General features: G+C 41.9%; 1 protein-coding gene across 1 annotated transcript; it reads right to left on the bottom strand.

Moving 5' to 3' along the window:
* Positions 1 to 9,956: 9,956 nt before the first annotated feature.
* On the bottom strand, positions 9,957 to 19,604 carry mpzl3 (myelin protein zero-like 3). The gene is made up of 6 exons (XM_036536021.1): positions 19,427 to 19,604; positions 15,959 to 16,125; positions 12,863 to 13,073; positions 12,213 to 12,375; positions 11,869 to 11,938; positions 9,957 to 11,769 (listed from the first exon to the last, which is right to left on the bottom strand). Exons 1-6 carry the CDS (start codon positions 19,494 to 19,496, stop codon positions 11,698 to 11,700), a joined length of 753 nt encoding a protein of 250 aa, XP_036391914.1. The 5' UTR covers positions 19,497 to 19,604; the 3' UTR covers positions 9,957 to 11,697.
* Positions 19,605 to 20,333: the final 729 nt, after the last annotated feature.

Genomic DNA, 20,333 nt, shown 5'->3' with positions numbered 1-20,333 from the left:
AGGAGATGAGGGCCTCCGGGCACACCCCATCCCAACAGACAAACACGTACGCTCTTTCCTAATTATTATTGTTAATTGCTGCTACCAATTGCTAATACTATTCAAGGCTATTGTCCCTGTTATAACACACAAACACACGTCCATACGCTCCTACACATACACGCATCTTCTGTTTGCGCAGAAATTAGCATGCCGCGGATGTCATTCCGGTATTATTGCTCAGATACAGTTGATAGCGCTTTTTGTACTCACCCATAATAAAAATCACCAGTCCTACAATGCTCAAGTTGACAGCTGGCATCCAGGGTGCGTTTCGCGTTTGTGATGATGAAGGCATTTCTGTTTGGTTTTGTTCGTGTTCTTGCGAACTGTAGATATAAACGTGTCGTCTTGCTTGTTTTTTTATTAAAAAATCTTAGGAAACAGGAAATAGGAAATTCGAATAGGAAACAGTGGTATATTATATTTCAGTGCTGTAATATGGCTGGCAGTGACTGTAGCCGAGGATAGAGTTGATTTTACGGTTGTGGGTGTTCTAGGAGAGGCGGGGAGGTTGGAATTTTCTTCTTTTTTTCCCCTCTCCCTCTGTCTGCCCCTCCCTCAGAATTCAGCTTCAGGAAAAAAAAACGATTGTATATTAGGCTACCATAAAAGCATATAATCTACTGATTAATTTCCTGGTATGCTTATTTCACACCTAGGAGTCTCTGCGTATAGTGTGCATAGCTTTTTTCAGTGGGTAGAAGAAACTGCGCACATCGTTACTAAATGTTTTGTGGGGTATTAGAGGAACTAACTAAAATATTAGGATGTATGACATTCTCAGCGGAGAAGAGGAAAAAAACAGAGCCATCAGGAGTCTCTAAGGACCGTACCCTGTCTATTCCCTCTGCGCGGCCCATGTGTGTCAGTGTGAAGCAGATGGAGGCGAGAGGCGATTTGAACTGTCATAACTTGTCATGCTCTGCGCGCGTGTTTGCGCGCGCGTTTGAGAGCAAAAAACACTTCAGGGAATCGATATAAAAAGGATTTGGGGGACTTGTGTCATTGGACACCCGTGAATCACGAATGTTCTGCATCAAAAATTAATGTTCCGGATGAATACAATGACGTTTGAGTTCTACTGACATTTCACTAGCAAAACAGGACTCAGTACTGGGCTGATCTCCCCTTGAGCGGTAGAGCATATGCAACATAACATATACAGCAATAACATAATAAACAAACGAAGATATAATTACATTGAAATTCTATTCTATCAATACATGTGCAAAGGTCAGAAAGAAAAACATGCATGTCACCTGTTGGACCAAAAAGTCAGGTATCTACATTTCATTGAACAAATCGAAAGTGTTCCAGTCAAATGTCAACAGCTGCTGACGAGAACAACATGCACATGGGGTGAACAGACGACAGAACTCTCTGGTTGGAGGCAACCTTTTAAACTCAATGTTTGGTAACATATAACTTATAGCCTCTAATAACCACTATGGTGGTTTCGTTCATCTGTTAACTCTTGATCTTTTTTAACGTTTAAAGGTTAGAGCGTCATGGAAGTTCACAAGTAGGTCAATTTGTAAACACAACAGCACGCCCCTGTTCTCAGTAACATCAATTTTTTATTTTCCATTTAAATTTTGCATGTAAATATGACTGATGCAATGCACTCATTACCTTATATTATTGTAATTTAGTAGATGCTCTTATCCAGAGCGGCTTATATATAGTTTACAATTTTTACAACTGTTATCCATTTACGCAGTTGGATATTTATTGATGCAGCAGTGCCCCAGTGGGGAGTCGAACCAACAGCCTTTGGTTACAAGCCCTGCTCCTTACCACTATGCTGCTATGCTACACTAATATCCCAATTCTATGAAATAAGAAAAACACACTGGGAAAAACACACCTTAAACTGTGTTAAGCACAATTAACTCGCACAATGAGGAAACTAATTTGTGAGTATATCTCAAATGCATGCCAGTAAGATTTCACAGCAGATTTCTAGTATATCATATGAAAAAGTTGAATATGGCATTGACATATAATGAATTGATTTTACTTAAATGTACATAAATTATGTGCAATGTACTATGTTGGAAATGAATTCTCTTTTTATTAGCATATGTACAGGTACATAAGGAGGGGAGTGAGAAATAAATAAAAGGAAGGAAATGTGTTGTACTGAAGGACACAGTAAAATATTGACTGCCTATAAAGGTGTGTTACAGTGCTTACAGTAAAGGAGATCAGAGGCTGGTGGGAAAGTCAGGGAAGCAGGCCAAAAATCCAAGCAGCCGTTGTTGCTAAACAAAAAAAACAACCTGCTAGCAGCTGGAGACCCCATCCCAGAGAGAGAGAGAGAGAGAGAGAGAAAGAGAGAGAGAGAGAAAGAGAGAGAGAGAGAGAGAGAGAGAGAGAGAGAGAGACAGAGAGAGAGAGAAGGGACAAATATAAGAAGAGAGAAGATAGAACTGTAGTGAGTAAGCAGGTATCATGAGTGAGTCAGAATCAATGAGAAGGGGAGGGGGTATTGGGGACAAATATAGCGAGGAGCTATATTTGATGATGAGAAGTTGATGAGGATGAACAGATTTAACATGAGGCAGAGATTTGATTTCAGAGGTCACTTAATCAGTTGCCTTCCTCTAAATTCCTCTAAATATATGATCATCAAAAATGGATGCCAAACAAATCAGAGACAGCTGCAGTTAGAGGAAAACAGAATGATTTGCTTATGGGAGAGTGTAGTGTAGGCAGTGGTGATCATTTCTTTCTGTGTAATACAATTCATATCTTTTTATATAACAGCTTGATCAATCCAAACAGAAGCATGCTCCAGCTTTTAACTGTTGATAGGAACAGTTTCATAACATAATAATCTTGGCTCCGATAATACCATTTGGTAGATCATTTTCTTGGCTGGAAAGAGAGCATGGCTGTCAGCAAGTTAGAGTGTCTATCATCATAATTTGCTTATTTCTTAGACACTGTTCTCAACAGCCACTGAGACGTCAGTGCAAGTAAGTGAACAGGCCAAATGGATAATATGTAAAAATGATAACCTACAAAGGAGCGTCTGCTAAATGGCAATAATGCAATGTAATGTCATTGGTGTAAAGGCCAAAGATGAATTGGAAACACTATCATTAAGCTGGAAGGACGGCGAAAAACAGCTTTAGACAAAAGACCTAAATAAAAGTTGATGCATAAAGAGAAACAGTAGATGCTAAGGTACAATGAGGTGATCTAAAAAGCTGTTTGAACTTGTGTCATAAACATGACTGGTCCACTGAATCTGAGTCCCACTGATGTAAAGAGTGTGCTGCTAACTTCCTGCATCAGCTGTGAGAAGGGGGATGTGATGCAAATGTTGATAGGATCAAGACATACAGTATGGTGAAGGGCTGTCATCTTCTGTCAGGGGGAGGGAAGGGGGGCTTTCTTGTGTGCACCACTCTTTTGGGATCCCCTTCCTGCTGTGATGTGACTGGGCTGGGAGGCCAGGTGGAACCGCACGGCCATGCTGCAGAAGAGGAGGGGGAAAAAATAGAATGTGACACAACCAGCCAGGACTTAACCATGTTCAGTCATCAAGACCACTAGTGATTAAAAGTGTGACCCTTCTATGCAAATGTGTGGTAAATGTCTTCAGACTCACCATAGTGATGTAGATGCTCTCCCCCTTGGAGGAAGGGGGTGGTGGAACCTTGCACCAATGGAGAGTCACGTAGCAGTCTGTGCTCTGAGACTGACAGGAGGATGTTAGATTTAACATATCATATTACACATGCATAGGAGATGCTCTTATCCAAAGGGACGTACATACTTCACAACTTCCCTATGCTATCCCTTCATACAGTTATAGTGTTTACCAAGGCACTACAGGTTAAGTACCTTCCCCAAAGGTACAACAGCTGTGACCTGGGAATTGAGCCAGCCACCTTTGGGTTATGAGTCCTGCCCCCTTACCCCTAGATCACACTGGTTCTAAAGAGGTGGCAGGTTCTGGAGGGCCATTGTTTCAAACGGTCCAACTTCGCCACCACTGTCAACAGGAATATTCCTATCCTGGCTCCTTCCTGAAATGGCCAGCCCTTGCTTCAAACAGCGTTCTGCTTCTCAGACTGTCTTTCAGCCACAGGGGTTTCAGAAAGCAAAAAAGCACTCAGTGGAGAAAGCCACGATTACCTCTGCAACACGAAGAGAGGGGGAAACATGGGTCTGTGTGTGTGTTTCTCCATGGCTGAAATGTAAGACAGACTGCATGCCAAAATTCTTTGAAGATTTTTTTTTTCCATTTTCCACTTTGCTACAAGCACAATCTTTAAAAGCCAGGCATACAAGAGCTGGCTGCTGGCTCAGGATGTGGGTGGCCATAATGCGAGCATCTAATATCTATTGCAAAACATTATCTTTATCTGTATCTCTCATAAGATGAGCTGCAAAACTGCATGTCATAGAAGGTGCACACATGATATGATAACTGACCTAATATTTAATCTCATAATATTTAATTTTAGCCATGTGATGTCTGTCTGCTTGTCTGCCTGTACTGTTATTCCATTGTTCTGTTGTACTGTTGTACAGAATAATGTCATAATCGTGAGATCCAAGAGAGACTATGTTGTCAGTATTCTAAAACAAAAACTACATATTATGTAAAACAGTTACACATAGGTACTGCTGATGACATACCAGATTTACACAAGGTTGCTGGTTCATTGATTTGCGTGTGTGTGTGTGTGTGTGTGTGTGCGCATGCGCATGTGACAGGCATCAGGTTTCTGCAGGGTCTCTGTGTAGGTGTATATGCAAGCTCAGCAGGTACCTCGTCTTTGTGAGCATGTTGTGTTTCTTCTGTGGGTGGAGGTTTTCCCTGGTCCTCTCTGAAATTGGACAAAGAGGACACACTTCCAATCCCAGCCAAGATTACAAGCATTAACAACGCATTCAACTACAAAGTGAGTGCATTACAAAAACCTAATCATGCTTATCAATGTCTATCATCTCTGTTGTGTGTCTCACTGTTAAAGCCTGTTATCACATAGCATACAAACACATACACTTATATACTCTATGTATGTATGAATATCTCATTATCTATGTCTGTCTATGTTGGCCATCGTCTGTGTCTGTGTGCCCTCTTCCCAGTCTAAGACCGTGTCTGTGTAGGTGTGTCTGCTTCCCTGGCCTCCTTACCTCTGTTGGGCTCGTTGGAGGCGCGCCCTCCTCCGGCATGCCCATGCTGCCAGCATCCCACCTGCAGCCAGGCACAGCAGCCCCGCCCCGCAGCACACTGGCACAAGCCAGAGCGGGCCCGGCACCGCGGGGTCAGGCATCTTCACCGAGACAAATATTCTGCCTGTTTGGAGATGGAGTACACATATACAGCATGTTTCAGCATGTACAGCTGCTAAGGTATGGGCAGACGAGAAAAACACTCACAAAGTTCTGGTCTCCCTGAAAGTAGACCACCAAACAAGCATGCCGAGACACAATATATGAACCAGTGTCAAGAAGGCAGGGCCCCTCTGCAATATGATTATTTTTTTCCACAGACGTAAAACAGTGGTGGCTGTCACTTGCATGACCTGGTCCTTATTAGAGAGGGAAAACTAAGTCTAGATCTGACAGCCACACTTCTGTGCAATGGGAATTCTGTGGTCACTGAGTAAGAATGTTCAACTGCTAGTTCCCGCTATTTGAAAGACTTTCTATGACAATAAGCTAGCAGAGTGCAATTCCAGAAGCTGAACCATGTGACCATTTTAATAATGAGACTCTTATGATATCTGCAGGCCTAGGGTGAGAGTCTGCTCACGCTAACAGTAGAGGAAACACACACAGCCTAATGGAATCATTCCGTTACACACAGAAGAGGGAAAGTGCAGCGTACCTGTACCTGACGGGCTGGAGTCGACGATGAGCCGAGTATAGCTCTTGTAAATGACGCCTTTGTCTAAGGGACGCAGGGAACAGCAGTATGTGCCAGCGAGTTCCAGGGTGACAGACCGCAGGATGCAGGAGAAGTCACCCGCCAAAATGTTTCCTTCAGACTCTGCACGCGCCCATATCTTTACACTTCGATTTCCATAATAGTAGAGGAAGTCCTGCATTTCATTCACAGTTTGAGAGAAAAGATGCACCGTTTTGTATTTGCATTCAACATCCTTATTAATGTCATAATGGTTATATCTGAAACAAAGTATGTTCAGTGAACAGACACACATCTACTTATAAATACTGAGTAACTGGACAACAGCATTGCATTGCACTGCATTCTATTCTACTTGTTATTTCAAGAAAACGGTTTGTTTGAATCAAATTGTTCAGCAGAGTGTGGCATGACTGAATTACTGAATTCAATGCTATTAATGTTACACGGTATGAATTTGTTGTGATCTGGTTTAATAAATACCATAAAATACACAATATACTACTTTTGTGTTTGTCTTTGGTGTCCCTTGGTGTTTCTTTATGATTTCATTATCATACTGTTACGATGTTAATTACTGTACATGTGTTTACTTTACACGTGTTCAGCAGCATATAGGGTATTACGTCAAATTAAATAGATTAGTTATAATGGATAGCTAGAGATAATTATTACCGTGTCATTGAACTGCCAGTTCACATGGACTGTGTGATCCAGGGGGCCTGGACACCGTGAGAAATTACAGGACAGATGGATGTCTTTCCCCTCCACCACCCGGAGTTCAGGGGCAGTAAACACACAGCCCATGGTACTGCACACTGCGTTCACTGTGACAAGTGAACACGCACACACACATAAATCCATGGACACATGCACACAGACGCATGCACGTATAGATGGACACATGCGTGTGCACACAGACACACACACACAGACATGGACACACACACAACACACAGGAAGAGAGAGACAAATCTTGACCCTATATGTTGAATGCTGTTGCTGATGTTTGCATATACATTTTTACATTTACATGTTTGTCACTTAGCAGATGGCATTATCCAGAGCAACGTCAGAAGCTTTGGAAAGTATTCAGGCCCCGTCCCTTTTTGTACACTTTTTTGTGTTTATAGACTTATGGATTTAATGTATTCTTTTGGCCATCAATGTACACATAATAACTCATAATGACCACCCATGAAAAAAAAAAACATTTCATGAGACACAATGAATGACAAACTGACACCTGGTAATGTATATTGCATGAAATGACCTACATACAACCAAAGATGTATTTTTAGTTTAGCACCAATTGTTCTATGCACCAGATGGGTAGCTGGACATCACTCCCCACCCACAAACAGCCGCTGGAATATCTCTGCGCAGCTCTCTCAACTCTCTCACAGCCGGCTCCCCCCCTTTCTACAAGTTACCTTTGCTAAAACCAATACCTGCCTTTTAAAATTTCTAGTCACAAAGACTTTTTTAAAAAATATAGCTTCAGTCCATTAAGTATTTTGAAGCATATTATCCACAGAACAGTAAACAAGGAATATAGTTTTGATGGACATCTGATTTGCGATAGTACTTTTTATTTAACGCACATTGAGTTTTCTTTTTTGAGTTTTCCCTTTTTTGGCCTTCCCTAAAAAGACATCTTTTCTCAGTTTCAGTTGTACCTCCTGGTTAGATAGAATACAAATGAATGAAATAAAAATTAACTTAAAAGAATTCATTGGCATGCTATAAACAGCATTCAGTTTCTTTCCTGTGAAAAACCTCATTTGACAATCATTTGTGGGTTTCAGTGAAAAAAACAGATTGGTGAGAACTTCCTGATGGTTAAAGGCATCAGTCCACTTCTTGCTAAATTTGCTAACTTTTACATTGTTGCACCATAATGGCGAAGTAAGCATCACAGAATTATGCTGTTAGAGCAGAGTAAATGAGCAAGAAATGTTTTCAGTTTGTGTGACCTGATCTTACTTCATTTCCTCTACCCCTGCACCTTCCCTGAGACCCAGCCTAACCCTAACCCTACCACTAACCCTTTTGCACTTACACAAGTGTGCACTCATAAACGTAGCAATGCATTTCCAGTACACTTTCTATAACATGTACATAATGTAAACTGTGGCATAGTATGGTTGCTGTTACCAAATGAATGCTTACTGCTGAAAATGAAGGCTGTCCAGGTAACATGATCCATTCTCTGAGAATGTGTCACTATAATAAAAAGAGACAAAAACCACAGTCATGTAAATAGCCATACACAAGATGCATTAAATTCAGTTAAGAATCAGTCTATTGCTCTATTTTTTCCTAGTATTACAGAGATTGTGTGCTTAAAAAGCGATTTTGGGTCATCAAGATTTGGTAATCAATCTCCAAAATGGTCAAAGTATGGTACTCTTCTGCTGCAGTTTGAATTAACTGATATGTCTTCTCTCATTAACATGATAGAACAGATGGAGAATGAAACATGAAGCCAGACCTAGCTTCTGTGGTTTGGGGTGCATCATTTTGACTGGCACCAACGAGATTCCCAGAACTCCCTGTAGAACCAGTAAATGCAAACCCATCTTCAGTGAGCATGGCGGATTAGTTCAGCTCATTTTCATCATTAGCTGGTAAACAACCATTGCTTACCAGTTTGATTTTAACAAGTGGTTTAAACAAAACAATCCGATGACGACATCCGACATAAGATTAAACCCCTGCCGTTCATTATTCCCTATAACGGAAGAAATGGTATGTTGATGACACTGAAATCCGAAGCACAATCGGAATATAACTTTTAAAATTTGCACCAAAAGTCAATATACCTTTTCTTGCATTTAAAAAAAATGAAACACACGTCTCCTGGCATTTCATTTCTTCTTTACAGTAAATGACCCATTGTCCAGTGGTTTTCTCCATTTTAAAAAAAAACACCCAGCATTTTCTCAGCCTCCCATTCTGGGCACACATGTTCAGGTTATTTTCCCCCGCGCTCCCGACACATGTCCACCATGGAAACACAGGGTATCAGCACCACGGAGGTCTCCTTTGGGCCCTGCAGTTTTGTCTCTCTCATTCAGGATGAATGAAATTTCAATTTGAATGAAAAGCATTCAATCTTACCTGAAAACTACAGGAACAACACCTGAGGTCTGTGCTGTCCCTGGTGCTGGTCCAGCTGGAAGACACTGCACTAGGCTCTTCACTGGCCTGGCCTTGTGGACTCGCCAAAGAAACCTATGAGTGTCCCGGACGATGCTCCCGTTGGGCACATTGAGGTGAGTGCCGCTGCCAGGGGCATCCTACTGTCTGCCTACCTGAGAACAGCCTGCCGACGTGGTGAGTCGGCACGAATACGAAACTGAGTGAGCATGCGGTCATGTGTGGGTGGAAGGGGGGGCACTTTCACTTCTGCATAGAGGCCCACAGTGATGCAGTTTTTGTCTACTGCTCAAAACTTGAGCAGCAAAAAAAGACATTCCCACATCTCACCTAAAATGGTACATCTCATCAGATATCAAGTCCAACCTCATGAAATGATACTCACATCCCAGCTCATGCCCCTTGTACCCCTAGAGTGCTCTGTGGAAACTGCTCACTGGAGAATCGTAACAATTCTCTCAGGCCATTGAAACCACAAGACCTTATCAGTAAGTAGCACATGCCGCCTTATTGAAATTAAGAGGTCAAAGTCTGTTTTGCCGTACTAAAAATGCACCCTATATTCATATCAGTACAAATTTCAAAGCAATACTTTCAACATCACTTTGGTGACATTCAAGCAAAACGGTGTTTCGTTGTGTCAAGGCAGATGGGATGAAGATGATGCTCTGACAGCTGAGGCTTACATTTTATAGTAAAAGAATTTGTCTAATGTGATGATTACATGCAAACGGACAAGATATATTGTACATGTTTATTAAACAACACAATATTCTTAATATAGTCTACTACAAATTTTTACATAAAAAATATGAAAAAAAAATCAGCACAATACGTTAGATTTTTTTTAGGGAATCTGACAATCTTGTTGAGAATCTATAAGACAGTATGCTACTTAAAATGATAGTACAGCACACTATTCCATTTCTGTGAACAATAATAAAAGTGGATACCATAAGCTCGATGCCTCGTCGGAGGTCCACATTAATGAATAATTTTATTAGGAAGAATTACTTCACTTCACTAACTTGCAACTGTAATACCAAACCACTGAAATACGCAGTGCTGAAGCCATGATCACATTTTCACAGCCATTATCAACAGCAAGCAAAGTATGAGCGACCACACAACCATGACTTCCTGTGCAAACAGTAAGCAGCACAGCTGACGCAGTTTACATTTCCAATTTCTGTTGGTGCTTTACGATTCAATCTTAACAAAAGAACCCAGGACAAGCTACAAGACCAGGAGTCCTCCCAGCTAACACGATGTTCTGCCATTCCCACAAGGCTCTGTGAGTGTTCTGTGTTCACTGGGTTCGGGACTTCCCTTCCCATTTCATTAAACCCCAGTTCAATGTTAAGCTGGAATATAACATCCGAGTATAATGCTTAGATCCTCTACCAGCTCTTGAAACCATTCCCGTGCAACAGGTTGGCACACATGTAAACAAACAGCTGCGTAACAACACCAAAACACAATGACATTTACACTGAGGAGTAAACCTCTCGAGATAACTTACAGCGCACAATAACTTAGACCACAGGTATTTACAAAGCTGAATATTACAACAGGGAAATCAGAGAAAGCAGACTAAATTAGCATTTCACACCCCTTGTGCTGAGAGTACACAGTAAATGCTGCTTTTTGTTCCAGCTGAACTCTTAATTAGCTTTGAACTGACTTACTGAAACTGAACACGAAAGAGGGTTACTTCATTTAACAGGCGTCTGCTGCATTTTATGAAAGAAGTGTGTTGCTGGACTGGAATTTTTCCCCATCAAAAACATACAAGTAACAAATTCTCATTTTTTGCTTAATTTTAACTCTTAAACAACTTAATAATACTAATTATTACTCAACTGAAGTTTAGTCTGCATAACTGTTTCAAAGCAGTTAATTTAAGCACTAATTAGGCCCTCATGGAACACCTGCTCCAAATTTGTTTCAGAGAGAGATATTCTAAATTTTGTTAAATAAAGCACTGTAGTTTTTCATTTTTACCACAGAAGAATGCACATCCAGCAATGTACAGCAAATTAAACACAGATCAGAATTCTGTTAACAGTTCATTCAGATATTAATTAAAACAATTTGAAACACAACCCAGCAAAAACAGTGTGTCCCTGGGACAAGGGCTGAAAAATACTAGGCTAGAGTCATAAATCAAGAACACAACTGGACCATATATAAATAAAGATTAGTGCTTATCAGGGTGTTTGAGTGTGTGTGAGTGACTGAGAGACAGAAAGAATGAATGCCACGTTGTATGTGTGTGTGAGTGCATATTTGGTTTCCATGTTAGCAGTTCCTTGAGGTTCAAAGGCCAGTTAGGTTCAAAGGCAGGTTGGTTCCAGCAGCTGTGTCTCAGTATCACAAAACTCAATGTAAGACCCCTGTGGGTAACCTTCAGTTCATCTCAGAAGGCCAGCTGAATGTGTTGACCTTTACCTTTTTAAACGACCCAAATATCTGGAACAATCCTTTTCAAACAATTTCTCCTTGAAAGGACCTAAAAGGACCCTCCTTCAGGAAGATTCTACCAAATACAAGGGAGAAAGACTGCTACACTTCTACTGCTCCACCACCAGAGGGCACTAGCACTGAGTCTCATCAACAGTGTGTGCCTCAAACCCCGCTTTGTGGCTGTAGTATTCTTCATAGTCATCCTGGGGGAGGAAGAATAAAAATTTGTTTTGGTGATGTGAACTTGAGCTTCACTCTGCAAACAAATGGACACAGTGCTCAACAGACAGGCAGTACAATACCTGCAAATAGACGTAACAGCATGAGGCAACCTTCTCCTTAGCACTAGGGTCCTTTCGGACAGGCTCCTCTCTGTAGATATTAAAAAAGATATACAAGGTTAACTTAAAATACACACTAAAAAGGGTCACAGACACACATTCAGATGGTGAGTCGTGCAGACTCAGGAGCAGCTGTCGATCATCACAAGAGACAGCACTGTAGGGTACGGTCTCCATGTTGTACCATTCATGTCAGACATTAGCCCTCGATCATCACATATCAGCTCTACTGAAAAACTGGAGAACAGCAGCAGAGACATTTCCTTGCAAGGACACCATAGAGGGGCTCTCTGCAGTGGACTCACCCCTCTGTGACCTCGATGGTGGAGGTTTTGCTTTTGTCCCGCTGCTTGCAGCAGGACCTTCCAGGACAGCACATCCGGCCCAGAAGAACCAGCACGATGATGAGGGAGGGCAGCAGAACCAGTGCCATCAGAACCGCAACATCGGAGAAACGGAGGGCCAGCTCTGTCGGAGCCGAGAGACAGCAGAGAGACACGCTGAGGCGACACATCTAACGCACACAACTCAGTGGTAAGAGCCCATGTGTTTACAGGTAAATGCTCTGATCGTAGACAACTTACTGCGGAAAGGTGCAAAAGTAAATGTAGCGCCCAAATGAACACAGTACATGCAGAAAAAGAGACTATACATGAGCATGTCAACTTACATACACTTACAAACTGCCCTCACTGAATTTCATAACACCCCCCCCCCACACACACACACACACACACACACACACACACACACACACACACACAGCCATAGTGATAGCCATAGCCATACCAAACCAGAGACACCCAACAAGCAGAGATGCACAATACCATATACATCACAAAATTGTAACACACACACACACACCACTTCACTCAGCTATGCCAACATCATCTTCTGTACAACAAATTTTACAGCCCACATAGCACAGCACCCATGTTCCCACAAACTCTCTCACCCCTAGGTGTGACAGTCAAGTGAATTTGGCCCGGGGCCCCGTAGACATCAGGGGGGTTCTTGACGGCACAGATATAGGTGCCATTGTCGGTGAGGGAGGCATTGAGCAGCTGGATGGAGGCATCCCCCCTGGCAGGGTCCCCAAGCCATTTCACACGGCCCTTGAATTTGGCCTGCTCTGGCAGGTGCAGCGTGTTATAGTAGTAGAGAACCTGAGACAGACAGCAACAGGAGAGGAGAGAAAAGACAGAACATGAAAGGCTTTTCCTAAAGTAGGGAATAACAGCTTTGCAGCAGAGTGGTGTAGTAACTATGTTTCTTTTATCACAGGTCTTCTGCTCCTGTTTAGTCAGGGGTATGAATAAACATGGAGAACATATATATAACCTGTATCTCTGTACTTTATTACTCCCACCAATGCTAAACATTCATAACACATATTTATACAATATTGAGAACCTTGTAAAAATAAAATCCTGTGCGCGAGCGCACACACACACACACACACACACACACACACACACACACACACACACACACACACACACACACACACACACACACACACACACACACAGGGTGATCACGCCGGCTCTCACATCCTCTCTCTACCACAGGTGAGACGGCACACAGCACACTGAGGATGGCTAGCGCACCTGCTGCGTTCTGTGGCCGTGCACCCACTCGCACTTTCTGTTTCACCTCTCCTCCCACACCACCTCCTTTCCCTGGCCTGCCCTCCGCAGCCACTCTGCACAACACTTCTTGATAAGCCACTCCCCGAGAGACCGCCTTACCAGGAAAAAAAAAAAATAATGTCAGTCTCTCCTTCGTTTCCTCCTCATCTGGGTGATAGTGACCCGTGGCAGCCCTGACCCCATCGCACAAATCTGCTGCCCTGTTCTCACCCGTGAACCCACCTAACCCACTATATATGGTCTCAGAGAGACTGGCATAACAGAGAAGACCATCTTTGTTCCAGAGATTTCCAGAGAATGAGAAAATACACAACAAATTTGAATATTGTACTGTGCTCTAATACCATAAATGGCTTGGCTGCAAATGGAGATTTGCTCCTGAAAGCCTTATTATGTTGTGATGTAATAGGTGGCTAGGATCTATATTCTAGATATGATGTAATGAAAAAAGTGATGGCTTTGTAATTTAATGTAATAATGGGGAGGGAATGGGGAGTGCTGCCTGCCGTGCAAAAAGCAAATGTGTGAATGGCTGTCACTGATCAGATCTGCATTTAATTCCTTCCATTCCTTCCATTTTAACTGCATTCTAATTCCTTCCAATTTTATCTGACACATAATAGATATTGCAAAGTATTCAAATGTGTTTATTTCATCTTAAATTTAGTTGGTTATGTAATGTGTAATAACTTCATGCATATACATATGCATAACAATATTCCAAAAGGCAAGAATAATTCACATGCACAGCTTGCAGCCACAATATGCCATAAAAGCCACTCAATCAGTGTCTCTCTCTCTCTCTCTCTCTCTCTCTCTCTCTCATACACACACATACACACACACGCATACACACACACCAGCTGCCTGGCTGTCACCTGGGCCCCTGCGCTATATGGCTTAATCATTCTTACCAAGCGGTTTAAATGCAGGCACTTGAGGGCAGACAGTACTGCTGATGCAGCGCTACAGATGTGATTACTAGGCATCTCAGCTGGACAGCCAACAGCTTCACAGACATTATCATTAGAGGGCGCCACAGAGACTTATGTTTCTTCAGCAGCCTTACTGGTATTTCCACAGGACATTTTTTTGCAACTTGTTCAAAAATGTCCACAAAAAACATATGAAGTGCTAAGATTCAGACGAAGCTGGGCAAGGCTGTTTACACACTGCTCCAGGAGTTTATTCTACCGATTTACAACCAACCAATCCCACTTCGCATGCATTCTTCATGCATATCAAGCTGCCTATTTGAATATGAAATGGTGAAAATAGATGACCGGAGGAGAAAATCATTTGAATGTCAAAACTTAGTCTGATCCCAATATGACCACCTCAAGCTTCAGTAACTCTTGCAGAAGCACACCTGTTCTGAGCGGACATACTATAGAAAAACCTTGTGATTACTTCAGATACGAGTCTAAATATCTGCTGGCACCATCATCTGTAAGTATGCTGAGTACACTGAAAAATGTTCTGCAGACTGCAGCATTTCATCATCTCATCATTTCTCCAATGAAATGAATTGTCAACTGGCAGCACTAAGCAATCTACCCTGAGCTTTCTTATAACTCTGCCATCCTTCCTTTGACTGACCCAGGAATGGCCCTGTACAGACACCACACCCATCTCCCAACGTGGTAAAGTTTTTATTCACCTTTTACAATGCCAAGGAAGGAACCCACCAAGGTGAATCAGGGGATAAAGGGGATTCAATCAGCCACAGCCATAATAGTGTCATAAAACGCAGGTAGATGAATAAGAGATTGCATAAGGCATACTTAAGAGCAAGATTCCTGACACACCCTCAGGAATCAAGTCTGTCTAGAGGTGTGTATTATGTCAGTGTACACAGTCATAATGGATATGGAGCCTGATGACTCAGATGAAATAAAGCTAAACTTTCATTTCATTGAGCTAAACTTTTAGAATGGCTCTTCATGCATACAGAATGTTTATAATAAGAAGCTAAAATTGGTTCTTTTAACCATCATCAGTTTGTGGTACTGTTAGTATTATTATTAACAATTATTTACAAATGCCAACTGTAACCATTCCACTTCCAGTATGCTTACAAAGCATACAGTTTTACATCTTACGCATTCTACTTTTGAATATACATCTAAAAATGGTCACACTTCCAGCTGAACCTTTACAGAGAAAAACGAAGTAGAGCACAATACTAAATGCTAAAGCAGCAGTAGCGTCGTGCCAGAGTTTCAAACCAATGGGCCTCTGCTGTTCTAACCACTGCACCACACTACTGACCCCTGCCACTAGATGCTCAGGTGTTCAGAGAGACCTAAGGACCATGCAGGCTGCTAAGGCCTGGAGCTGGCATGCCCCACCCGCGCAGCGTGTGCCTGGTGGTCTTGCTGTCAGAATCGGATACTCACAGACTCCGAGGGGCTGCTGGCCTCGGGCCGATAGGACCAGTCCACAGACAGGCGGCTGGTGACGTGCTCCGAGGACCGGAAGGTGCAGCGCAGAGTGACCGCATCCCCTCTGATCGCGCTTAACTCCGCTGGGGAGCTCACCTGCATGGGACACACCTGACACAGGGCTGAGTGAGAGAGAGAGAGAGAGAGAGAGAGAGATAATGAGAGAGGGGATTGAGAAAGATGGAAGGAGAGAGAGACAGAAGGTGAGAGACACAAAGGGAGAGAGGTGGGCATGGGAAGAGAATGTCACAAAAAAAGGACAAAGGGGGTCAGGAGGAATTGAGAAATGGGGTATAGTAAATACAATTAATCTTCTGGAAACAATGCACTGATCACAGACAGAAACCAGTGTGACCTGCAACCACTGTTGTTCAGAATACAAAGACATTGCAGTCTCTTTCAGAGTGTCTCTGAATAAGGTAGGTGAAAGTCTCCTGGTGTCGCCTTTCAACAACTACAAGTGAGACATGCTGTGCTCTCTCCATCCTTCCTCTCACCCAATGACCATTCATCCCACAATTTGTTTGGGAGCCAGTGTGCTAATATTGAATTTGGTAGGTTGAGCCAGCATATCAATTTTAAAAAATAGCAACATTTCAGTAGGGTTGACTCAAGACACTATAGGGAGACTGGCATGTGGACCAACTACATGACTGCAAAATGTATCACTGACTCAAAGTATTAAGTAAGCCATGTGATCATGGCAACGAAAGCTTTGTGGTTTAGTTCTTCAAAACTGGAACACCGTAAGCGGAACACGAGCCCTGTCAACAGGAACACCTCCTCCCTCTTTTGTCAGTAAAGCCCCTCCTTTCTCTCAAGATCCCCAGCAGTGGAGTGAACTGCCTACCGACATGAGGACTGCACTCTTATTACCTCTTATCTTCTTAAGTCCCATCTGGTTCAGCACTACCTGTCTCTCCCATCGGTCTTACTTTTTCTACATTGTTCTTATGCATTTATTTGTGGCACACATTTTTCTGTCCATGTAATTGGACAGACATCACCATTGTTCATCTCCATTATATTTTAATTGCTTCAGACACTGTCAATCAGCATGATCTTACATCCTAATGCTATGGCCGTTTCCAAATAGTTAGTTTTGACTGTTGTCTTCCATAACTAATTCATACAATGCAGGCTAATGACATATGGTAAAAGACACTGTCATTGACCCTATATGCGTTAGAAACCTGGTTACTCTGTCTGCCAAGTAAAACACCCTAATAGCACCCCTCCCTGTGACCCCATTCATGTAATCAGCATTGAAGGGTATGAGTTTCACAGCCAGTATTCACGCTGGATTCTCACCCACAGCACATTTCTCCTACTGGGGATTTATGGCTGTCACATCAAGGTATTGTCTTCAAGAGCAGTGACCAATTCTGAATGCCACTCAATCTGAATATAAGGTGTATAAGCATTGTGAAACTTTGACTTATAGCAATTCAACGCATATGCAATATGAATAACAAAACCTATCAATGATTCAATGATGTCCTGTTTCCTGCATCATAGTAGTTGTGTCCTGCAGTTGTATTAAGCATACAGTTGGTTTGTGAAACATTGTCACCTGTACATTTGTAGCATGTTCTGGGTGCACAAAACTGTCATTGTCAATCTATTTGGAAACAAAGAATGGGGAGGGATTAGTCTCACCAAATGAAATAATGTTCTGTGTGCAGAAAAAACACCAATAATGGTATGTTGGTAATATCTGGTAGTTATTCGGTCCCAGAGAAAATTCTGACAATCCTAGGACCAGTTCATTTTCAGCTTGCCAGAGCATGTACATTTGCAGCGGTTTTCTAACACTTGTAATTATGCCTGAAAAATAAGCAGTAAGGTGCCATGTTGAGAGGAATAGACCAGAGACGGCCAACCTAACTCAGAGCTGGACCCAGATTCCATCCATGTCATTTTCAAAGGCCTCCAGTAAATTATTTTCAAGTTTTAATAACTTGTTTATTCATGCCGACAACCATCAAATGTTTTTGGTCCATCATATATTCATTTCAGTATGAAATCTGTTCTATTTTACACTTGAAAGAGGCGTAATTGAATGGCTACTTCCCCAAAATTCATAGCTTTAATGCAATGTGTTACAGATGACCCTTTTACCGTTCACTTCAGGGGACACATGCATAGCTCTGACGTGCAGCTAAGAGCTAGAGAGGCTGCAGGCTGTTCACTCCCGGTGTGAGCTATTCATGCATGAGTGTGTCAACAACTCCACACTGGAATTCTCACCTGTTCGGTTTGCAACTACTTATGCAATGCTTCTACTCTACACTCCTTGTCAGAATAATGAGCTCTGCCTTGCAGGTTTTAATTGCATTCCATCCTTATGGAAAAGACAAACTTACGGTTATTGTTACTGAATATACTTCTAACTTAAAATAGAGCTACAAGCAAGGGCAAAACATATACCAACACAATCTAGCTGAGAGTAAGCATTTCATTATTAGGTCTTTAAATCCTAGGCACCCAGGATATTTTGAAAATACCGGTTTCGACATTAGTCAAAAGAATGCATGTTTATTACAATTTCACATGCACACGCCTGCTTTCAGATGTAGCATAAGTGTAGGTATACCTTTTAACTCTTTGCCCCGTGCGTGTAACCGCAATGCCCGCTTCCTCTGAGAAGCGAATTCAAAATGATGTTATTGTCCATGTTCTCACTAAGATATTTTTACGCACGAAACACTTGCAGAAATTATCTTAAAGTTTAGGATAAGCACGGTTAGATTATATTTTTAAGTGTTTGTGTCAATTCAACCCATGGCACGGAATTAATGGAACGAGAAACATGATATTCGGGTTCCCTAATTATTCCAGTCTGATCCCACGAGTAAGCAACAGTCAACTAATAGACGGCTCTGCCGATAATAATCTTAAATGGTATTTCAGTCTTAATCATCCTTTTGCCATGTTAACATACAAACAGGCAAACAATTACCATCCCAAGTTATTCAAGTTAAATTTCGTGCCAAAATTTCAAACATATTTCACGGTCAAGGTAATGGTTCCACCCAAATGTAGGCCTTTGTAAACATGCGGATACTGCGTATTGTAGGTACTAGCAAACAGCATAGGTAGTCATTACTAACTGCTTTATTTTACGAACCCACACGCCTCTGTGTGCACAATCGCCATAAATTAAACATTTTATTAGCTAAATGTAAAATGGGGACCACAAAAAAGGTCATATATTACATGAAGACACTTTATAACCTTTCTCCCACCATAAAAACAACATCGGTCGAATGTCTTGTGTCAAAAGTAAGAGTTTCACCTGTGTATGGTATGGAACAACCCCGGTCCATCTGAGGGGGACATCGTCACAGTTAATAATACTTCCGTCATTTTCCTTCTACAAACGGGAGTTCGTAGGTAAATAAAAAGGGAAGGTAAACTCACCAAAACCGATAATTAAATACTGGAACACGGCGTTGTTCGAAAATATTCGCCAGGGTATTCGCCATCCCATAGTTTTAAAAACGTGTAAACCAATGTTGGATTTAGAGGAATTCCAGATAAACACGAGTCAGAGTTTGGGTTTCAGGGATTCGGCGTCCATATTCTTTGTGACTCACTCTCCCCGTTGCACCGCCCTCATACCTGTCAGACAGGTGTTTCGGGAAGTGTGGTAAAGTGCGTAACTTCTGTCGTGCACTTTTTGATACGACTTCTATTTATATACCTTTAGGACATTGCCTCGCTGCCAAGAATGTAACAGTGTTCACACAATTTTTATATGACCACCTGTCTACGACTTTAATCGGACATTAATTAATGTAATATGCAGATAACGTTTCGTTATTGTCTTAGATACCAAGATCTACGTATGGTTGTCTGTGCGTGGTCACTTGAGAATATATCCCTTTGCTAATTGTGTGTAACTTCAGATAGCCTATGTTCGGGAAAGAAAAAGACAAAGTGGGAAATTCAAGTTTGTTTCGAAGTTTCTGTATTAGCGTTCCTTTCCCCTTTTTTTCTCTCTCCCATTTTACTGTATCTTTTTCTGTGCCAGGCACACTTCAGTGCCATAATGGGTGCCAAGAGGAAATGGCTAATGTTGATTCAGTGCTCGCTGTCCCAGCCCATAGTGTGGTCATTGTGTTGTGTCATTACTTCTAATGAGACATATATTTCATATTGATGAAATCCTCTCTGATGCAGTTCGTTTCCGAACGCCACAAGAAGTGTCTTTGAAGCGATTTATCTGTGTGCGTCCTGATTGGTGATTAGCATTTCAAAACCCGATTAACATATTCAGCGCATTTATAACCAGCATCTGTTGAGGAAAGTTCCATACAGATATATC

Source organism: Megalops cyprinoides, chromosome 9 (assembly GCF_013368585.1).
Source record: "Megalops cyprinoides isolate fMegCyp1 chromosome 9, fMegCyp1.pri, whole genome shotgun sequence".
Taxonomy (NCBI): domain Eukaryota; kingdom Metazoa; phylum Chordata; class Actinopteri; order Elopiformes; family Megalopidae; genus Megalops; species Megalops cyprinoides.
This window is presented reverse-complemented; position numbering and strand designations above follow the sequence as displayed.